Here is a 20,368-nt window from a genome sequence, read left to right as displayed (position 1 = left end):
CATCACGGATCCAACGAGACAAGGATGCTACCAAAGGACGGGCGATCGTCAGCAGCTGCTTCAAGACACTCGAGTGCAAGAGTGACGAACTCGCTGACACTCTGCTGATCGGTTTCGGTTGGTTTGAGGGCAGAGTCCAGCATCGCCATGAATTTCTGGTTTAACCGCCTTCCGCGTCTCAGTTTTCAGGCGAGTGCCGGGTTTGGTTGCAGTTCGTAGTTCCAGCAGAATCATCATGGATGGGTTGATCAAAGTTCGATGCGGATTCACCGGCGACTTGGTTGCACTCAAGAATGTCAATTCCATCAAGAGCTGACAGCTACTGGTCCTTGGCAGCGAGCCCCTGATCCTTTCCATCGAGCTCCTGAGGTTTGGCAGCGAGCTCCTGATCTTTGGCAGCAAGCTCCTGATCTTTGGCAGCCAACGTGGAGCGCAATTGCCGATTTTCAGCTGCAAAATCGACAGAAGGTTGAAGCTGAGCGCTTGCTGCACGAGCTGCAATCTTAGCCAAGTCGGCAGGCGATGGGGTACGTTGCGAGTCGAGACGACCAAAAAAGGAACTACATTTTCACCAAGACAAGTGAGCGGTTGCTTCATGCAAGAACTCGATAAGATTGAAAAATCTTACTTGAATTGACAAATGGTATTGCCAGTTTGCCTGAGTGCATTAATTCCAGTATTGGTCAAGAAGTTCTGGGACAAACTGTTGTTGTCAATTACAGCGTCAGATTTGGAGCATGAGGTCTCACGACTTTCAGAGCATCTTAAAGCGATCAATATTTACTCAAGCCAAGTCAGCGTCTTGTTCACTTTGAGTGCTTCAGCAATCGCGTTCGCTCCAACATCGGCAATCTGGTTCTCCTGCAGACTGTCCATCGCCTCTATCAGTGAGCCACACTTCTGAATTACCCACTCACAAGCATCAGTCAAAGTGAGATGCCTTACTTGAGACTTTTTATTCCATTGTTCACTTCAAGTGCCGCAGCGATGTCCTGCGCTCCAGCATCGCCAATCTGATTGAGGCGCAGACTGACCATCGCCTCTATCAGTGAGCCACACCTGATGCCTTCCGCTGGTATCACTCGCTCACATGTATTAGTCAAGGCGAGATGACTTACAAGAAGACAGCCAGGGTCGTGTTCACTTTGAGTGCCTCGGCAATGTCCTGCGCTCCAGCATCGCCAATCTGATTCCCACTCAGACTGTCCACATCCCCCTCCATCAGTGAGCACTCTACTGAATCACTCACTCGCATGCACCAGCAAGAGTGAGATGCCTTACTAGAGCGTAGTCAGCGTTGAGTTCACTTTGAGTGCCTCAGCGATCGCTTGCGCTCCAACATCGCCAATATGATTCCGTTGCAGGCTGTCCGTCTCCTTGATCGGTAAGCGCGCTTCATCCTCGATTGAGATCACTCACTCACATGCATCAATTCAAGTGAGATGACTTACCGGATCTCAGTCAGCGTCGTGTTCACTCTGAGTGCCTCTGCAATCGCCTGAGCTCCAGCATCGCCAATCTGGTAATCATTCAGACTGTTCCCCTCCATCCTCGTCAGCACACACACACTCGCGCTGTCAACAACTGTACTCCAATCAACTCGGGCTTTTCTCTTACTCGAGCAGTTCACTCGCATTCTTGGCTTTGTCATACAACTGACGCTGTCTTTGATTCATATTCTGATACGACAGCATTTTGGAAGACTGTCCTCAAACCGATTCCATCCCAATGCAACCCATTATTTTCCTCGGTTCTTTCCAGATTCGTGCTCAGTATTCATGATCATTGTCGAAAAGCAAAAATGGCAGGAGAATCGGGCATGAATGGGACTTTTGGATTTTTTTTGTGAACAGCCGAAAACTTTGTCCCGTTCTTGTACGACATCGGCCAAAGCATCAAACTGAACAACTACTGAAAAGCATGCAATGTAAGCTTGCGAAAAGGATGTGTGCAACGGAACTCGTCAAGAGTGAAGGTTTGAACGTTGAGCGATTTTTCATGTTTGAGCCTCGCTTTTTTTCACTGCTCGCCATTCCGTCGTACTCTTGCGACGTTGAAGGAGAGGAAGAATGTTGGGTTGTTATTACACTCAATACTCTGAATCCCCAACACTCATTCAGCACTCAAACGATATCAATTCAAACAATCCACATAATAATGTACAAATCACGTCGGAAACGAGCCTTTCACCAACAGTCGGTTGGGGTTTTGCGCGGTCTCCGATTTCCAAATGCTGCTTAATGCACGGCGACTGGAGCGGGCGCGTTCGGTGGCGCAGTGCTTGCGTCTGAGTCGTCTAGCGTCGGCAAGCATCCGTCAAAATGAAAATCAAAGGATTGAGCAACCTAGTCGAGCAAGTTGGCCACGGGGATGCTCTGGTAAGTCAGCATTGACAAACAAAACAAAACAAAATAAAACAACGACAAAAAAGGGTCTGAGATGTGAAACCAGTCTTCTTTGTCCGTTCTTCGTCTTTGTTCAGAATGGCAGTCAAGCAGTTTTCCGGCGCGCTCCAGTTGACGGATCTGGACGATTTCATCACTCCGTCGCTCGAGTGCATCAAACCCGTCCCCGTCGACCGCTTACCAGCAAGCCAAGCCGCTGCAACGGTAACAAAACAAAACACAAAACAAAACGCGAGCAATTCTCAGACTATCAGAGTTTTGCAGTCATCGCTCAACCACTTTGGCTTGGCTGTCTGTTTGTTATTGTGTGTGTGTTTTTGTCTTGTTTCGAACGCAGCCTGGGACAATCCGGGTGGAGGCGGACGGGTCGTACGTCCAGCTGACTGCGTCGGCTACAAGCGCGTCTGCCTCGCCGACAGCGACGAAGCTCAAGCGCGCCGCCATCACGCTCAACGACTGCCTTGCGTGCTCAGGATGCATCACCAGTGCAGAGAGCGTGCTCATCACTTCCCAGAGCACCGAAGAGCTCGACCGCGTCCTCGCTGCAAACACCGCAGCGTGTCGCGAGGCTCACATGGACCCACCGACGCCGACGCCGACGCCGACAACAACCGCAACGACAGCCACAACGACGACGACGACGACGACGACGACGACGACGACGTCACCCATGGACACGAGCTCACACTCAGGCCCAGCGACTGCTCGCACGCTCGTTCCGGTTCCGCTGGTTCCTGGCGAGAAGCTCGTCGTCGTCTCGTTGTCGCCGCAAGCGCGCGCTGCCTTGGCTGCAAAGTTCAACCTGTCCATCGAGACAGTGCACCAGCGAATTGTCGCTGCACTGCGATCGTTTGGCGCGCACTTGGTTCTCGACACGACGTTCTCGAGAGAGTTTTCACTGATTGAGACGCGTCGCGAGTTTATTGATCGGTACCGCGCCGCGCAATCGCAGTCAACGTCCAAGGTAAGGGCCAGCTCTGATTGTATTCGTTGGCGTTCCAAAAAGTGCATGTCACAAGCTCATTCCGCCATTGCTACACTGTGACGCACTATTGTTCTCTTCCGTCCGCGCGCGCAGGTTCAAGTCACGGACATTTTCCCAATGCTCACATCCGCCTGCCCCGGCTGGGTTTGCTACGCCGAAAAGACACACGGGACGTTTGTCTTGCCATACATTAGCGCTGCAAAGAGCCCACAGCAAGTCTCTGGCTCGATCGTCAAGGACTATCTGCCAAAAATCCTCCGTGTCCAGGCGGATGGCAAGCCAGTCTTGCCCGACCGGATTTACCACGTCTCAATCATGCCGTGCTACGACAAGAAGCTGGAGGCATCGCGCCAAGACTTTTACTCGGAAATGTACAGCACCAGAGATGTCGACTGCGTGCTAACAACCGGGGAACTGGAGCAGCTGCTCGAAGACCGAGCGGTCGACCTTCGCCAGCCTCTTACCGTCGCTCCGCGGGATATACCAGCACTGTCCGCGCTCGAAGCGCAGTTTACACCCGTAGATGCGCAAGGGCGGATTGTATCGCATGCCGGCGGTGGTTCGGGCGGATATCTGGAGCACACAATGCGCCACGCCGCGCGCGAGCTGTTTGGGATTGAAAGTATCACGATTCATGCTGCCTCGAATGCGTCGACGGCTTCTAGCAGCAGCGCGGATGCCGTTCCGATGGAAGTGGCAGAGGCCTCCCTGGTTGCTTCGTCCACGGCAGGAGATCAAACCAATCTGACCTACCGCATTGTGAAAAACAAGGATTTCAAGGAGCTCACGTTGGAGCGCGACGGCCAAGTGCTGCTGCGCTTTGCTGCGGCATATGGCTTCAAGAACATTCAAAACCTCGTCCAAAAAATCAAACGCAACCAATGCCAGTACCATTTTGTCGAGATTATGGCATGCCCCTCAGGTAACAGTTGTGGCATCTCGTCGACCGTGCCAGGGAGTGCATTTCTCTATGACTCAACATTCTTGTTTTTTTTTTCTTGTTTGGCGGGGGGGGTAGGTTGTTTGAACGGTGGAGGACAGATCAAGCCCGACGAAGGAGAGTCTGCCAAGGATTTTCTCAGCCGCGTCGAGTTGGCGTACCTGTCACAGCCTTCGCGCGAGCCCGGCGTCGATGCAAGTGTCGAGCGAATAGAAAGGTATTTGTTGTTTTGTTGGTTGATTGTTTGCGTGCATGTTCTGTTGTTGATCGAGTTCTGTTGTGGCTCATGGGTGGTGCGTCTCTCTTCTGTTTTACAGCGAATGGTTCCGCGATGTTGATGAGGCCAGTCGAGCCAACATTCTCCGTACAAAGTATCACGCTGTTGAAAAGTTTGTCTCGGAGCTTCTCATCAAGTGGTGAAGTGCCGCGGCTTGTCTTGATCGAAAATAATAAACAAAAACAAAAACGTTAACATTGACTTCCTTCAGTCAAGTGCGATGATCGAGATGGAGCAATTCAGATCTTGTTGTTCAAAAGCGTCTGGTTTACGGGTGGGCGAGTTCGTTTTGCTTCGCAAAAAGCAAAGTTGAGGTGAGACTCGGAGTTGAACAAGGGGGGGGGGTACTAGATCTACTACAGTAGTACTGTACATGTTCGCCCTATGGGCTCAAGTAACAACTCCCAAATAAACAGTGCTACCTATTCTATAATATATTCTTATCCGAGGTAGCACTGTTTTTCACAACTCCCTCCCCCTTCAGTGCCTTCAGTGCCTTTCAGTGCCACCCACCCACAGGCGGGCGCGTTTATATTCACGTTTTGGCGCAAGTGGAATTGGAAATTTTGAAACCGCCTTAACGAATAATGTATTAAATGTATCTTGCCAACGAATAATGACCGCCAAGATTAACAAATCCCACAAGCACCTCGACCTTGCTGATAGCGAAAAGAGAGACACAAATATCAAGTCAATCGACCTGACTGCCCCAATGCTCATTATCAAATTACCAATGGGCTCTGGTGGAAAAAGCCACCTGTCTCGTTGGAACACTCAGATCGCTTTGAAAAGCGGCACAATGCAGCATCTTCAGGAACGTCTTGGAAGAACAATGATACAAATCGAACGATATTTTATTCAACTCATAACGGGTTGACAATGGATTGCCAAAGCTGAGAAAGATGATGACAGCGCAGTTTTTAGTTTCTTCTTCTTTTGTTTTTCTTGTTTTATCCCGAAATGTCGGCTGCGGCTCCAGCTGCGGCCCTGGCTCAGCAGCAGCCAGCTTTTCGGCGTGTGTTCGGTTTCATCGGCGGCGCGGTCGCCAAGGCGGTCTCCACCACATTCATCGTTTTGGTTGTGGCGGCTTTTGTTGCTCAGCACGTGCTGGACGACAAGAACACGATCGCCAAGACCCACTCGCCCGAAATCGTTCAAGCTCGCATGCTCGCACGCTTCGAGGCCGGCTCCGTCATCCCGCCCGTCAGAAAGTCCCACATCGATCGTCCAGAGGCCGTTGCTATGCTTCAAGGGGTGCTGCGCCCCGCGCTGTTGAAGGACTACACGGTCTTCATTGGCGAAGTAGGCTGCGGCAAGACCACCGCCGTCCTCGACGCCATCCGAGCCAACAGCACTGGCATTGTCTACTACATCGTCGAAAGCGAGCTAATCGTTGATGTGCCGAAAAGACTGGCAGGGTCTCTCGCGTTCGCGTTCAACCGGTTCACCTTCACGGCAGGCTACTTCAAAGACCGTGGTGTGGAGATGGAGCAAGTCACATCGGCAGAAGAACCGTTCAAGAGCTGGGCGATACTCGATCTCAGTCTTCGGGACGTCGCCGCACAGTTCAAGGCCAAGCATGGTCATGTTGCCACGCTCGTCATCGATGCCGTGGACGAGATCGCCAAGCAGGGTTCAGAACTGTTGCATGTCATTCAAAAATTTGCCAAGTCGGCTGCTGACAAGCAGCTGCTCAATGTTGTTCTCGTCACCAGCGATGGTTCGACTCTGCCTGAGCTCAAGGCATCGTCAGCAATGACTCGTGCTCGCATTGTCGAAGTGGGTGATCTCACCGACCAACAAGCTGTCACATATCTGGTGCGTCGTGACATCCACGAGGATTTGGCCAAGCGTGCGGTCGCTGAGATTGCTGGTGGGCGTCTCATTCTGCTCAACAATCTAGCAGACGACCTTCTGTTCAAGAGTGTGGACGAGATCTTTGAAGAGTTTCGCGTGGATACGGCAGACTCCCTTCAAGATGTCATTGATTATTCCGAGATGCACAACGCAACTTCTGTCGTTCACAAGACACTCTGCGAACTGACTCACGGCGCTCTGCACATTGACATCGTGCACCGCGCTCTGGGGAAAGACCTCACCAAAAAGCTCCTCGCCACCAACATCAACATTCTCGCTTACCATCCCAACGACACGTACACCCTTCACTCGCGCCACGTTCAGCGCTCCGTGGCTGCCCTGTTGAACTGCACGAGACCGTAGGGCCGTCCCTTGTTTCTGGCTTCTTGAGCCATCTTCAAGCGTTCACCCTCTGCCAACCTCGCTTTCGTGTGTTGCAATGCGTTCTCAGCATCTGTATTGTATCTTGAAGACGTCGCTCTGAGAATAAAAAGCCAATTGTAAAGTTTATCGGCATTCCCGATGCTCGTTGAGCGGACGACTTGCTTTGCAGTCAGAATCTTAAACCTTACAGCACGAGGATATTCCCGCTTGATATCGGCGACAGCCTTTTGAATACGCTTGTTAATCTGAGCTCTGTCTCGGCTGTGGATTTTGAGCACGAGTACCTGGAAGAATGCGCCATTTGGTGCTTCTACTGTAGCTTGGTAGAGAGGCGTCTCTAATTCCGAACAGAATTTTTTGACTGGGCCACCATTACGCCCCTGATTTTAATTCCGAACAAGAGTGTTTTTGGGCCACTAGTCAATGCAGAAGCCTCTAATCCACTCCCTTGCTTGAAATTATAGTAAAACCAGTCTTCTTTTATTGATGGAGGAAAGTAGGCGGGCGACAGAGCTGTTCTACGAGTGTCGGTGCAGACAGTGAGCGCTGGTCCTGTGGGAGGCAAAGCGCACTGAACAGCACCGCAGCCCTGGACAGCTCCTGCGCCATGTCCGGCGCCGATAATGATACAGATGGGAGTATGTGGGACTCTGATGATCATAGAGTCGTTCACGTGCGGCGCAGTGACACACAGAGCGGCAGCGACGGGGCGCTCAGTCGAGCCCGACCCATCGTGGAAAATTTTTGCATGTGCGTCCAGCCCGCGATCATGCCCAATCAAGAAGACGATCTATGCGATTGCATTTCACAACGAGCGGGGCTCGAAACGTCGATTCAGGCTGGGCACGCGCCGTCGCGACTGCTGAACTTGTCAACGCGTTGACTTTGCTCCTGCAGTGCAACCATCGCCCCCGCCTGTTCATAGAATAAACAAACATGTTGCATGTATCACTTTCCGCGCAAAAGGAGGCTGCTAGGACCGCGTCTGCTCGAGATGCAGTTTCGGGCTGTTCCGGCCATTTTGTTGTTCAACGGGCCTGCAGCCACCCCGGCGATGTTCCATGCCCTCTCTTTGCTACCAGTCGGAGAGTCTAGGTTGATGTCACATGCCCAGTAGGGCGAGGGGCCGCTCAGATGAGTATGGGCGCGTCTACTAGCGAAATGCTTTTAATTCCGAACACGCGTAATGCATGTCCAGCAAAACGAGCCAAACTGACGATCGCCGTCCTGCCGACCCGGCACGTGCGATCGACCCCTCCGTCTAACCATAGTATCACTAAACCATATAGTATGTATTACTATTGAAACAAGGGGCGGATATCGAAGCGTCAGCGAAATAGGTTTTGTTCGGAATTAGAAGCACCCTCTCTAGTTATGATATTCAGATTGGACGAAGGTCGAGGTGGTTTGGGTCTACTCTCTTCCTTTTCGATTCTACTGTCGACATTACGAATCCTGTAAATGCACATTGTCTTCTCCCTGTACAAGGCTATCAGATGAGGGATTGCCTCGATGTGTGCCATATTTTCCCTTATTTGCTTGAGTTGCTGTCGGTAACTGAGCGACATTGTCTTCTTGATTACTTTTATTTAAGACTTTTTAATTCGCTTTTCGTAAGCCTTGTGATAGGATGATTGCAAATGCTTGTCTAGATGCTTTTTCTGAGTGTCGACTCCCACAAAGAATCGAGATGTCTTCGGGTTGAACCCACTGGCCTGAACGGTCAGAATTTCCATTGATCTCAGATTTCTGCTCATCGATCTCAGTTGTTATTTTTGTTATTTTCTGATACTGTATTCCATTGTTTGCGCTTTCAGCAAGAACGCCAATCTCAGCTGAAAAGCACTGAAAAACAACCCACAACCTCGAATATGCAGGCCGGAGTCCATTTGCTCGCCGGCCTGCTCATGTGCCTGCTGTTCCCTCGCCACAAGTCCATCGGGGCGGCGGCGGGCGATGCGCGGCTCGGGTGCGTGCTCGGCGCGATTCTGCCAGACGCCGACATTCCCGTCACCGTGCTCATGGTACTCACTCCGCCTCGTGCTTCAGTCCCACCAGCTCGCTCGGGCGTCATTCATGACGATGGCGATGACGATGACGATGATGATGATGATGATGATGATGATGACGGGAGCATCGCAAAACCGGCCGAGAACCATTCATGCAGAATTGGGATGAAATTTGCACCATAATGGAGCTGTCAAACGCTCAGACGTTGGGAAAAATTCGCCTGGCCCAGGAATCTCAGATGGACAAATCTCTTGCTGCAATCTGCATTACGAATACTTGAAACTGAGGTTTGTCACTCACTACCGCCTGCCCACCTGCTTTGCTGAATTTCTCGCCAGGTTGCGTTGAGCGGAAATTATGAAGTCGCCGACATCTACCATCGAACAGTGACGCACTCGATCGTCTTTGCGCTGTTGTGCTTTGCAATCATGACCATCTTTGCAGACCTCGTCCGGTAAGCAAGCACACCAAAATGCGTTCGCTCTACTGGGCTCGAATCGCACCTCACTTATACTTTCTCGATCTCCTCCAGCGCCCATATTCAAAAGGACAAGCTATGGTTTATTGCTCGAACCCACCCCGTTCGTCGGCACGTATTTGAGCCTCAAGCATTCGGCACAGGCCTCGTGTTGGGGCTGATTTCTCACGCTGTTCTCGACATGATGTATTTAAAAGGTACAATTGTCAGCCTGGTTTCGCCGCCTTGCGTGGATTCGTGTCGGTACATTTGGCTGTCGCCATCCTAACTTTTTGCCCCTCTTGCGTGGGATTCAGGAGTTGCCATTTGGTGGCCGTTTAGTGACGCGCGAGTCGGGTATCCCTTGTTCGGTTATTGGACGACGCAGACCGAGCTCACTGTCAAGCTACTCGAGGCGTCCGATCATTACACCGACGTTCTGTTCTTTTTCATTCCTGTCATGGTGGTGGCCAATTGGCATCAAATCCACACTGCACAATGGTAACGCTTGGATTTTTGAAGCGTGTTGTGTTTGCCAAGGCGTTCGTCGCTGCTCAGCCTGACCAAGTGCCTGACGTTTTGATATTCCGTTGGCTAAACTATGTGTCTGACTCCAGGAACCAGATTGTCGGGTATTGCGTTGCGAAATGCGCCGTCACCACCGCGTTCATCATCCTCGCCTTCATTCCCGCCGTGTCGTTTGAGACCTTCTTCACGTTATTGTACATTCCTGGCACGTTTTTCTTTACCATTTCCGTTATTGCGCCACTGCTGTTTCGCGATGCGGTTCGGAGGTTTGGCGATCCGACCGTCCCACAGCGGCATGCTTAAACAAAACAAAACAACGCAAAACAAAAAAAAAAAAAAAAAAAATCAAAACGCATCAAATCAAAACGCATCGTTTCAAACTGTCATTGTGTATGATTTTGTAACATTCAACTCTCCACTCATCACACGTTCAATAATTCTCAACAACACACACGCTCGTCTCTTTCAACATTGGGGGGGGGAAGGGGCCGGGAACGAAAATTATCAGTCAGGAAAAAGCAAAAGGAGGCACTCCTCCAAGACATTGCACAAACAAACTTAAGCCTCGGTAGAAGGCGCGCGTGACCGAGCATACTCTCGTCCGCGAAGGGTCTCAAAGACGAAACGAGCCCACGAGCGCATCGGAAGGTTGGTTTCGCGCGCCATTAGGAACAAATCGTCGGCGCTGACGTTGATCTTGAGCTGATCGCAATTCATGGCATTCAGCTTCATCGTCAGAGCAAGTGAATGGAAGTAGTGCTGTTTTCAAAAAAAGGGACACGAGCAGGGGTCAGCACAACGACGAAACTACCAAAAACAAAAAAATCCAACACGGTGCGACAAAACACCTTGGTTTGTGCTTACCAGCTCAGCCTCAATCATGCGCTCTGTCGTGTCGCGCACTTGCGAGGTTAGAAGTTGATTCATGCGATCTTTCGCGGCCGTTGTCGCAGTGAAATCGTCGTTCAGCGCCTCCAACTCTGCGCGCAACGCGTCCGTTTCTTGTTGCTTGATCTGTGTGATGAGGAAGCGAGCACATGGTTGTTGTTAAGTACTCGTCATCACAACTACATTTCTTTACAAAAAAAAAACCCCGACCGCCCAGAATGTTTTCACGCGCTTTACCTTGGCAAGCCCAGTCTGGTACTCAAGCTCATCGGCAAGGCGGCCGGCCTCGGCGTCGGCGGCAGTCGCGCGATGTTCCGCCGCAATTCGCTGCACCATCAGCTGCTCGATTGCTTCGTCGCGCGCATGCGACTGGGCGCTGTCGGTTTCGCGCGCTTGTTGCTCGTGCTGCTGTTGCTGCTGAACCAGCTTGGCTTGCAGAGCGTCGACTTGCGCCTGAAGCTCGTCCCGCTGCGCCTGCATCTGCTTGGTCAGTGCAGCGTGCGTGGCCTGCAGTTGCTGGTGCTCCACCTCCATGCGGGAGAGGCGATCGCGTTCCTCACGACGACGCTGCGAGCGCTCTTGCCGTTCGCGTCGCTGTTCCGCCTCTGCTTCAGCAATGCCATCCTGATAGTCAAGCAAGGCACTCATTGCCGTGCTGGCAAGTGCACTGCTGGTGCTGGCGATGGATGCGCGCGACATGGGACTGTGGGCGTAGGCGCCATTCGCAGCCGCCAGTTGCAAGAGTTGCTGGTGAGCGCGCGAGTCTCCGCTCTCGTTCAGCGCATCAAAGTCGGTCGAGCGAGTCAGCGCGGACGTCATTGACGTTGCCTCGCTCAGCACGGATCCATTGTCATCGTCTTCGAACGCCTTTGGTGCGCGAGCGCTGGCATCTGCGCCGGATTCGCCGCCAATCAAATCCGCCAATCGCACAATGCGGTTGCCTTCCGCCAGATTGCCCACTGCAAATCCAGAGAATGCGCCCACGCCCGATGTCGCCGTTGTCGTCGTCGTCGTCGCACCAGCACCAGCACCAGTTGTGGCGCTCGATGCGGTTATGCCACCCGAGCTCGCAGCCGCAGCCATCAGTGCGCTGGCACTCGGGGCGAATCCACCGGCCGGCGTGGCAGTCATCGACATGAACTTGGGCATCGCAAACCCAGGTGCAGCGCCACCAACCGCGCCGTGCAGCGTCGGGATGCCAGTTGGGATTCCTGCTGGGATGCGGTTTGACGGCTCAATGCTCGTCTTGCTGCCAGTCGTGCGAGCGCCCGTCGCAGCGCTCGTGTCGTCGCCGCCAAACGCCAGCTGGGCAATCTGTGCAGCCGATGGGGCCAGAGTCTGGGGCTGGGACTGGGGCTGGGACTGGGACTGGGATGGCTGCGCAAGCTGATCTTCCACGAGGTTGCCGCTCGCCTGGGCTGCCGACGCGCTCATTCTACTGGCGTCCTTGCTGCTGTTGATGATGCTAGAAGTAGTGAGATCAGCAATGTTTGAAGATGCACCCGCAGTGGTTTCCGTGGTCAGATCCGGATTCGACACGAACGGTTTGCTGCTGCCGGAAGAGGACTGGCGCTGCTGGCCCTTGTCACTGTTGTCGCCGACATTTTCAGTATTGTCGCTGCCGACACTGTGTGCAAATTCAGCATCATCATTCGAGAGAGTCTTGAATGAGGATGAAGCAACGTCGTCGGCCGACTCGGTCGGAGCGGCAGCCAAATTTGAAGCCGCAGCAGCAGCAGCAGCAGCAGCGTTGAGATTCGCGTTGAGCCGCGCATGCATTGCCAGCGTGCGAGCAGCCTGCATCTTTTGACGCTGCTGGATGGGAGTGAGTGCGAACGAGGACAGACCGCGGGGTTGCTGCATGCGGGCAGAGTGGGGCGTCGCTGCGGCCGTTGCTGCTGATGTTGCGGAGGGAGCAACGGCGGGGGAAACGGTCGGACTCGCGGCGTTCGAATCGGGGGTGAAGTTCTGCGACTCGAGCACCCCGCGCGACGCCGGCGAGTCGTACGAAGTCGGGAAGAAGGTTGTCTGCGACGACAGCATTGCTGTGGACGTGTTTGTTGGGTGGGGAAGGGACAAAAAAAGACGGGGGGGGGGGAAAGGGGAAACTAAAAGTGAAACCAAACAAAAATGAAAAAGAGTGTTTCACTTTTGAAACCGTTTGAAACAACAATAAAATAAAAAATACAAAAAACAGTTGCATCTGAGAAATCTGAAGCAAAAGTTGTTCCCAGGTTTTGAAGCAAATTGCTTGCCTTTGACTTTCAACCGAAGAATAGATCGACAAACTCATCAATTCTCGCTGAGCACTTCGTTCATACGGCGCTAAACCCCTCAGACCAAGTCGTCGCTTCTGCAGCCAATCATTGCGCGCTCGCCCTTCCGTCGAGTTGGGTATTTCTCCGTGTCCGTACGTTCGTGGATTTTGCTCAGTCTCAGATTCTTTGTGTTTTGCTCCATCACCAATTTCAATGGTAAGCTGCGAACGAACAATCTGGAGCGCCAATCTTGCTCGCTGACTGAAATGCATCCATCCGGTTCAGGCTGTCGCAATCCCCAGCGCCGTCTCTGATGCAATCACCGCATTGCTCTCGTCTGGCACACCCGGCGACGCCCTGATCTGTAAGCGAACGCAGACGCGCCGCGCTGAACCAAGGGCGGCTTTTTTGGGCAATCTGGTCCAACGCACCAACCGTCACTTTACGCCCTCACGCTCACGCTCTCGTGACTCCACTCTGAGCTAGTGAGCATTGACAAGAACAAGAACGAGTTCATCATTGGCTCGTCGCTGAACGGCGTCACTCCCGAGGAGATTGCTGAAGAATTGCCAGAATCAGTCCCGCGTCTGATCGTTGCTCGGTATGTTCACATCCCGCTCAAGCTCCATGTAGCGGTTGAGAACCGTCTATGTTGCTCTTTTGTGGTGAAAAAAAATCCCGGAACGAAGGCCAGTTCGTTTGGTTGGCTGGGTTGTGACGCGAATCTCAGATTTATCGATTCTGGTGATCGTGATCGTTTTTGTTTTTGTTCTTTTGCCAGTTTCAATGTGCCGGTGGACGAGCAACACGTGCGTGAGTATATCGTGCTGCTGCATTTCAACCCGCTTTCTTGCTCGACGCCGTTGATGCGCACCTACTCTGCTGCCAAAAACGATCTGTTGAATGGCATCAAATTGCTCAAGGTATGGGATCGCTGTGATGCTTTGTTGTTGTTTGTTTCCTTATTGCATCCAGGCGCTGTCGGTCTTTGAGTAGTCTCGTTATTGGGTGGAGAAGTAGCACAAAGCGCAGCATTTCTAATCATGGATGCGTTTCTTTTGCAGGAGCGTGCCCGCGAGTTTGAGCTGAACGACGAGCGCGATTTCAACCCGACCTGGTTTGGGGTCAAGATGCGTGGTCTGACTGGCAAGGCTGGCAATCCGCTGCCCGGCCAGTACTCTAGCGGTGGCTTTGACGGTCGGATTTGATCAAAGTCCAGGTGTGCAGTGATTTGTGATGCATGTTGTGTTTGGTTTGGTTTTTGACGTGTTTGACAAACTTTATGGGCTCGCGAGTGTCGTCCACAGTTTTCATGCAACATGATTCGACTTTCAATTGTAGTGCTGTTTACAACAACAACAACAACAACAACAACAACAACAACAACAACAACAACAACAACAACAACAACAACAACAACAACAACAACAACATCATCATCGTCAACAGCAAGACGACGACAACAACAACAACAACAACAAGAAGAGGAGCCACACAAGCTGCTGCAGAGCTCAGAACATCGGACACAGACAAACACTGTCGCGACCAACAAGCACAACAACGCGATCATTTCCATTCCGAGCGGCATGGGCCCAAGCTTGGGACTCGTTGCCACTGATTGCCAGCACGAGTATGAAATGAAAATCTGCTGCCAGTGGCGAACTGTCCAGATCCGCCAGAGTCCGAGTGACGCCCTCAGCGAGATCTGATGCGGACGGGCCAAACCAAGGCGTGATCTCCTCCAGCATCTGGAACAGCAGCAGTACGGGCTTTGCCCCAGCTTGGCTGCGTCGTAAAGCAACACGCCCATTCACGCCGGTCGTTGAACCTGCGCACTGGAACACCGGGTGGCAAGAACCCGCACCAAGCATGTCAACTTCAAGCGGGGCGTCTGATGAAAAGGACGGGATTGTATGGACAGTTTGGCGATCGTCGACATCGTGCTGGTTTGTGATGAACGGATGTTGCTCTTTCAAGAGGGTGAAACGTTGTGCGACTCCTGCGACAGGGTTCTGCAGATCAAACCTCATGAGCAGGAGACTGCGAGGCGCGCTGCCTTGCAGTGACGGGGAGGAAAGACCAAGAACTTGATACAGCAGGGCAGATTGAGCTGGCTCAGGCGCGGACTGGAGAGTTGATGCACAAGCGGGTGGAGACCGAAGCAAGTTCAGTCGGCATGCGACCGAAAACAGAACAAAGGCCTCGAAAGCGGTATCGCCATCGCATCCAGTGATCGTATTGAATTCGGCCATCACCTTTGTCTTGTAACGTGAATCGTTATTGCGAGCGTGGTGGCGCGCAATACCTTCCAGCATCACAACTGGCATGCGAACGTGGACGCGATCGAGTGAGGAATAGGTCGTGATAAGGACGCCGCGATGCGCAAGCTGTTCCACTGTGATGGGACCAATCAGGGTCTTTTCAGAGACTGAGAGGTTTGCGAACGATAGTTCGACCAAGGTCTCGAGGCCATCATAAGGAACATGGGCGATAGCTTTGCTCGTCATATCTTGGCTCACAACAACAGCAGCCGTGGAAGTGTCGATGCCAAGGTTGGAGCCGATCGCTTGCCACAATGCAGGGTAATGGTCCACCAGCCTTCCTACGAGTGAAGGAAGACCTCCAAGCTTTCGAACCAACCGGCGAAATTGCCAATCCCGGCACGATGATTCGTGAACCCCCAGCCGTTGAAGATGCAGCATGGACGTGTCCAGGTCAAAGGGATGAAGGTTGATTGGATGGAATTCGTGCTGCGTCGTGTCGAACGTCATGCCACTCAGAGCAGTGTCGGTTAAAAGTAACACCACAACGGCCTGTTGTTCCTTCTGGTTGACATTGTACGCAACGATTTCTTGATACGCACGCTGAAGCAAATCAGTTGCTTCCTGCAGGGTCCCCGCACCCCTGGACATGTCTTGCGCGATCCGGCGATCCGCGTCAATGTGAACAAAGATCAAAACTCGTGCGAGCTGCGGGTGTTGCTGGCGATGGCGTGCCACAATTGCGTCGAGAACCTGTGGTGTGCGAAGACCAGACCTGCATGCGCTGAAAACTGAAGTGCAGCTCGCATTGGTTAAGTTTGTGTGGCACAACCCATGAGCGGCCAGACGAGCAGCAAGAAGGGACTTCTGACAGGAAGCGGGAGTCTCGTACAAGCTATCACCACCATTGAAGTCGATGAAAATTTGCAAGGAGCTTTCGAGGAGTCTAATAAGCTCGAAACTCTGATTCGGCTTCAGGCGAGTATCAGCAGGCCCAAAGGTAAGGTTGTGTTGCGCACGCATGAGGTTCGTGACCTGAGAGATTGCGCGTTTGGCAAAGGCGGTTTTGCCGCAGCCGCTGCTGGTGCGCATGAGGAGCACCGGAAAGTTCTTTCGGCTCGTCGGGGAGCCAAAAACCGATTGCGCGATGGAGCGGAACATTTGCATGGTCGCGAAAGGACGGGCTTGAAACACGCGCGGCCAAACTAGTTTGTCTTGACGTTCGACGCCAAACTGTCCTTCATCAACGGCTGCTGCTAAGGTGGCGATAGCCTCATCAGGATCCGTGACTGTTGAGTGATAGTGAAAGAAAAACAAGCAGACAAACTAAACGTCAGAAGGACTAATCGCCATCAACATGACAATTTCCAAGCACAAGGCTTACTTGAAGGCGGTTCACTTGAAAGCGGCCCACGCAGTGCTGCGGCTCGCAGCCGGGCAGCCGCGGCTCGCAGCTGGGCTTGATCCAAAGAAACCTTGAGTTCAAGCTCAGTTTTGAGCGTCTGAAGCAATTGGTCACCAATCACGAAATTCGGCTGTCCTGGCGAAACCTCCAATTCCAGTTCCTTGAGTGCTGCTGCCGCGTCATCTTTCTGCCTCTGAGTTGCCGTGACCTGTGCATCGGCTTCGAGATCTTTCAAAATTCCCCTCAGGGCAGCGCGTTGGGCAGGTTTGTTGGGGAGGTTTGAAATCGATGTCAAATCGACCGAGATACCAAGACATGCGACCAATCCGGACAGCAGCTCACTGTCAAATGCGCATGCAATGAAGGCAACTTCAGCTGAAAGGCAAACAAGACCAATTACGACGAGTGCAATCACATTACCTGAAAACCTGTTGAGCAAAAGGAACACAAAACGCAACACAGTAAGCCCATTTCTACGGAAAACGAACACGACTTGACGCCTTCAGCAAGTCCAACACTTACCCGATGAACACGCTGAGAAGTTGGTCCTTGGAAGCCTGCTTCCGTTGCCGTGCGCTTGAATCCGGACGCCATGTGAAAGAAGACTGGCCTGTTCGTTTTTGGAAGCCGAGAGAGAAATGTGTTCGTGGAGACTTCCGCCCTTTGAACCTTTCGCTGCCTCATACTTCAGGAACCCACATGCAGCATGAACTCGGACTGTGTGGTCTCGACACTGGTCTGGCGAGCGCTGAGGAAGTCCATGCTTTGAGTTTGACTTTGAAGCATTGTGCAACTGTTTGTGCGTTCGATCGGTTGTCGCTAGCGTTCCGTTTCTATCCCCAGCTGCTTTGTGCGCCTCTCCAAGGCCATGCTCAACTTTAAGCGTGAGTTGCTAGTTCTCCAATGGCGGCTAAGCAGGTTGTCAGGGGCTGGCGGTCGATCAGCTGCTTGGCGAAAGTTTGTTGTGTCTCGGCGATGTTTCCCGCCTTCAACTTGGGACCAAGATTCTTTCCTTTTCTTGATCGCCCTTCCTGTGTGCTCAAGGGCCAAACTTGGGCTTCTTACTCCAATGGGTGCTCTTCAATCAGGGTGTAACAACATCCTGTTTGGCTGAGAAGAGGTTTCAAATTTTGTGCATTCCCGTGATCAGCACCCGTTTTGAGGTGCATTTGAGCCTTGTCTTTGCTGCAAGATATGTATGCATTGGAATGGAGCCAGGCAGCTGAGAACAAGGCTTTCGCGCCATTGGATCAACTTGATGAAAACTCAAGCCCTTCCTCCCCAAACCACCGACGTCATTCCCCTTTGCTGCAGCAGAATGACAACATTCCTTGCAAATTTTCTGACACAAACAGTTTCCATCGAGTGGATCTGGTCGTGGTCGACTTTGTGTGAACGAGCAGCACAGCTTTTCTACAATCTGCGTCTTGACGGCGGGGCGTTCGCGAACGCTCGATATCGAGTGCCATTTGGGCATTTAGACCTTCGGTTCACAACCCACACGCCAAAGCCGTTTGGATCCAGTACTTGACACCTGAATACGAAACGTCCGACATGGCAACGTGTTGTGTTCTTGAGACGGGTGACCCAGCGCCCCATTGTTGGTGTTGCATCGGCTGTCTGCTTACGTGGTTGGGTGTTCCCCTTCATTTTGCAGCAGCAGTAAAACTCCAGCAGTCGGACCCCCACCTTACTACTGTTTCAAACCGAGTTCGCATTGCTTTTGGATCGCGATCGTGGCGGTCACTCTCGTTGTTTTGACGTCCTTTGTTTTTTTTTTTTTTTTTTTTTTTCTTTTTTTTCTTTTCTTTTTCCTTTTTGTTCTTTTTCCCATACCGTTGTCTTTCTTGATTTTCTCCGAGTAAGCCAACACACATCCTCAAACCCCAAGCAGAAATCCGCTGTTCTTGTGACCTCTTTTCGCTCGGGGAGGGGGTGTGGTCTCTGCTGAGGTTGCGCAAGTCAGGAAGGAGCAGGCTCGACGACCGTGTTGAGCCATGTCCAGCGGCTTCTTCCCTGCCTGTCCACCCCCCCCCTCCTCCTTTTTTTTTCCTCTGATTTTTCGATGCGTCCCGTGGCAGCAAACGAATCAAGTCAAGCAGAAGAAGCGACGGAGCGTAAGGAGCAGCGGCGGGGGCACCCCTGCGACTGGTGAAGGCCAATGCAAACATTCGATGGCAACAACAAAGACAAAAACGAAAAAACCGAAAAACACAAACAACAAACAACAAACAAACAACAACAACACAACCGCAGAATCCTGAATGTGTGTGTCAGGCACCGCTGTCGTTTCCGTTGCTCTGTTGAGGGCGCACCTTGTCAACGACAATAGTGCAAGCGATCGAAGGATCGTGAAAGAGGGGAGAAGGAGGAGAAGGAGGAGAAGGAGGAGAATGGAGTCACAGCATGCGCTTCGTCTTCGCACGATTTGCATACCCACAGCTTTGCTTGAAGCCATCCAGCCATCGCACGCACACGCGGCGCTCATCACCGTGAAGTTGAATTGAGAGAAAATGCTGTTGAAAATCGCTGCAAGCTTACTCTGTAAAGTTCTCTGATCCACATCCTCAGAGATGCCACCAAAAGGGTTTGCCTTTGGGCTGCTTTTGCTGCTCTGCGCGATTTGTCACGTCCATGTGGCACAGGCAGCCAATGCATGTGGCGATGGCGCCGCATGCATTTGCTCGGGAACTAACGTCGATTGCAGTGGCAGATCCCTCACAGCCATTCCATCCGCAATCCCAGCCAACACGACCGACCTGTACGTGGTTGTGAAGAGTTTGAACAATGAAAGCACCGTCCTCCCTCACGTTTTGGGCATCCGCTCAAATAGGCATCTGGGCAGTAACTCCATCACCAGCATTCCCGCCTCTGCATTCGCAGGCCTGACTGCGCTGACAAAAATGTATGCAACCAACGGCATCAAGAATCCTCGACACCACACTCGGCTCATTTGTGTTTGTTTTGTGTCTGCAGCACCCTGTCCGGGAACCCGATCACCGACATGTCTGCAACCTCATTCACTGGCCTAAGCGCGCTGACACAACTGTACGCAAGCGAGATATGAAGAATCAAGCGCTCGAACAAGCTCGCTCATTCTCAACTCCATCATTTGCAGAGATTTTTTCAGCACTCAGCTCACCAGCATTCCCGCCATGGCGTTCACCGGCCTGACATCGCTCAAGTTCATGTAAGCAATCAAAGTCGAGAACCATAGAATCAGCAACAGGCGGCTGACTCGTCGCAACTGTATCTGTAGGTACCTTTACGGCAACAAGATCACCAGCTTTTCCGCAGACGTATTCACCAACCTGACTGCGCTGAGAATATTGTAAGCAAGCCAAGACATACAAATGACGTGCAAATGGCTTACTCCTTGCAACTCTGTTTGTAGACATCTGTACGAAAACCAAATCACCAACATCGCCGCCGGCGCGTTTGCGGGTTTGAGCTCGCTGACTTCCTTGTAAGCAAGTACAATCCAAGAAGAATCACGCACAAGCGGCTCACTCGGCCCACTCGTTTTGCGACTCTGTTTGTAGATATCTGCACCAGAACAAGATCACCAGCATTCCCGCCTTTGCATTCTCTGATATGGTTATTCTGTCAGAACTGTAAGCAAAGCATCTTTGTGTAGCATCACAAACAAATAGCTCACTCTCTATCTGCAGGTTTCTCGACACAAATGAGATTACCAGCATTCCCGCCAACAC

At 52.1% G+C, this 20,368-nt stretch overlaps 8 protein-coding genes across 8 annotated transcripts; 5 read left to right on the top strand and 3 right to left on the bottom strand.

The window, feature by feature from the left end:
• Positions 1 to 27: 27 nt before the first annotated feature.
• On the bottom strand, positions 28 to 1,694 carry CAOG_06895 (hypothetical protein; the record flags this gene model as incomplete). The annotated part of the gene is made up of 8 exons (XM_004344466.2): positions 28 to 560; positions 629 to 703; positions 785 to 868; positions 946 to 1,029; positions 1,119 to 1,202; positions 1,282 to 1,365; positions 1,452 to 1,535; positions 1,618 to 1,694. The coding sequence occupies 8 exons, from the start codon at positions 1,692 to 1,694 to the stop codon at positions 320 to 322; spliced, it is 813 nt and encodes a 270-aa protein (XP_004344516.1). The 3' UTR covers positions 28 to 319.
• A 767-nt stretch (positions 1,695 to 2,461) lies between these two features.
• Positions 2,462 to 4,813, top strand: CAOG_06894 (nuclear prelamin A recognition factor-like protein). Its single transcript, XM_004344465.2, has 5 exons — positions 2,462 to 2,609; positions 2,743 to 3,369; positions 3,484 to 4,312; positions 4,409 to 4,547; positions 4,648 to 4,813. The coding sequence occupies exons 1-5, from the start codon at positions 2,484 to 2,486 to the stop codon at positions 4,748 to 4,750; spliced, it is 1,824 nt and encodes a 607-aa protein (XP_004344515.1). The 5' UTR covers positions 2,462 to 2,483; the 3' UTR covers positions 4,751 to 4,813.
• A 754-nt stretch (positions 4,814 to 5,567) lies between these two features.
• CAOG_09013 (hypothetical protein) lies at positions 5,568 to 6,827 on the top strand (the record flags this gene model as incomplete). Its single annotated transcript, XM_011272398.1, has 1 exon — positions 5,568 to 6,827. The coding sequence occupies one exon, from the start codon at positions 5,568 to 5,570 to the stop codon at positions 6,825 to 6,827; it is 1,260 nt and encodes a 419-aa protein (XP_011270700.1).
• Positions 6,828 to 8,617: 1,790 nt separating this feature from the next.
• CAOG_06893 (hypothetical protein) lies at positions 8,618 to 10,279 on the top strand. The gene is made up of 5 exons (XM_004344464.2): positions 8,618 to 8,872; positions 9,197 to 9,312; positions 9,391 to 9,533; positions 9,633 to 9,816; positions 9,933 to 10,279. Exons 1-5 carry the CDS (start codon positions 8,720 to 8,722, stop codon positions 10,144 to 10,146), a joined length of 810 nt encoding a protein of 269 aa, XP_004344514.1. The 5' UTR covers positions 8,618 to 8,719; the 3' UTR covers positions 10,147 to 10,279.
• CAOG_06892 (hypothetical protein) lies at positions 10,214 to 12,774 on the bottom strand (the record flags this gene model as incomplete). The annotated part of the gene is made up of 3 exons (XM_004344463.2): positions 10,214 to 10,602; positions 10,708 to 10,857; positions 10,969 to 12,774. 3 exons carry the CDS (start codon positions 12,772 to 12,774, stop codon positions 10,402 to 10,404), a joined length of 2,157 nt encoding a protein of 718 aa, XP_004344513.1. The 3' UTR covers positions 10,214 to 10,401.
• A 399-nt stretch (positions 12,775 to 13,173) lies between these two features.
• Positions 13,174 to 14,373, top strand: CAOG_06891 (hypothetical protein). Its single transcript, XM_004344462.2, has 5 exons — positions 13,174 to 13,205; positions 13,275 to 13,353; positions 13,476 to 13,590; positions 13,771 to 13,912; positions 14,054 to 14,373. The coding sequence occupies exons 1-5, from the start codon at positions 13,203 to 13,205 to the stop codon at positions 14,195 to 14,197; spliced, it is 483 nt and encodes a 160-aa protein (XP_004344512.2). The 5' UTR covers positions 13,174 to 13,202; the 3' UTR covers positions 14,198 to 14,373.
• Positions 14,374 to 14,500: 127 nt separating this feature from the next.
• CAOG_09012 (hypothetical protein) lies at positions 14,501 to 16,417 on the bottom strand (the record flags this gene model as incomplete). Its single annotated transcript, XM_011272397.1, has 1 exon — positions 14,501 to 16,417. The coding sequence occupies one exon, from the start codon at positions 16,415 to 16,417 to the stop codon at positions 14,501 to 14,503; it is 1,917 nt and encodes a 638-aa protein (XP_011270699.1).
• Positions 16,418 to 19,228: 2,811 nt separating this feature from the next.
• On the top strand, positions 19,229 to 20,269 carry CAOG_09011 (hypothetical protein; the record flags this gene model as incomplete). Its single annotated transcript, XM_011272396.1, has 7 exons — positions 19,229 to 19,416; positions 19,489 to 19,560; positions 19,632 to 19,703; positions 19,774 to 19,845; positions 19,915 to 19,986; positions 20,050 to 20,121; positions 20,198 to 20,269. Coding segments are annotated over 7 exons (620 nt in total), but the record flags the coding sequence as incomplete, so codon positions are not given.
• Between the last annotated feature and the right edge of the window lie 99 nt (positions 20,270 to 20,368).

This window comes from Capsaspora owczarzaki (genome assembly GCF_000151315.2).
Source record: "Capsaspora owczarzaki ATCC 30864 unplaced genomic scaffold supercont2.12, whole genome shotgun sequence".
NCBI lineage: Eukaryota > Filasterea > Ministeriida > Capsasporidae > Capsaspora > Capsaspora owczarzaki.
This window is presented reverse-complemented; position numbering and strand designations above follow the sequence as displayed.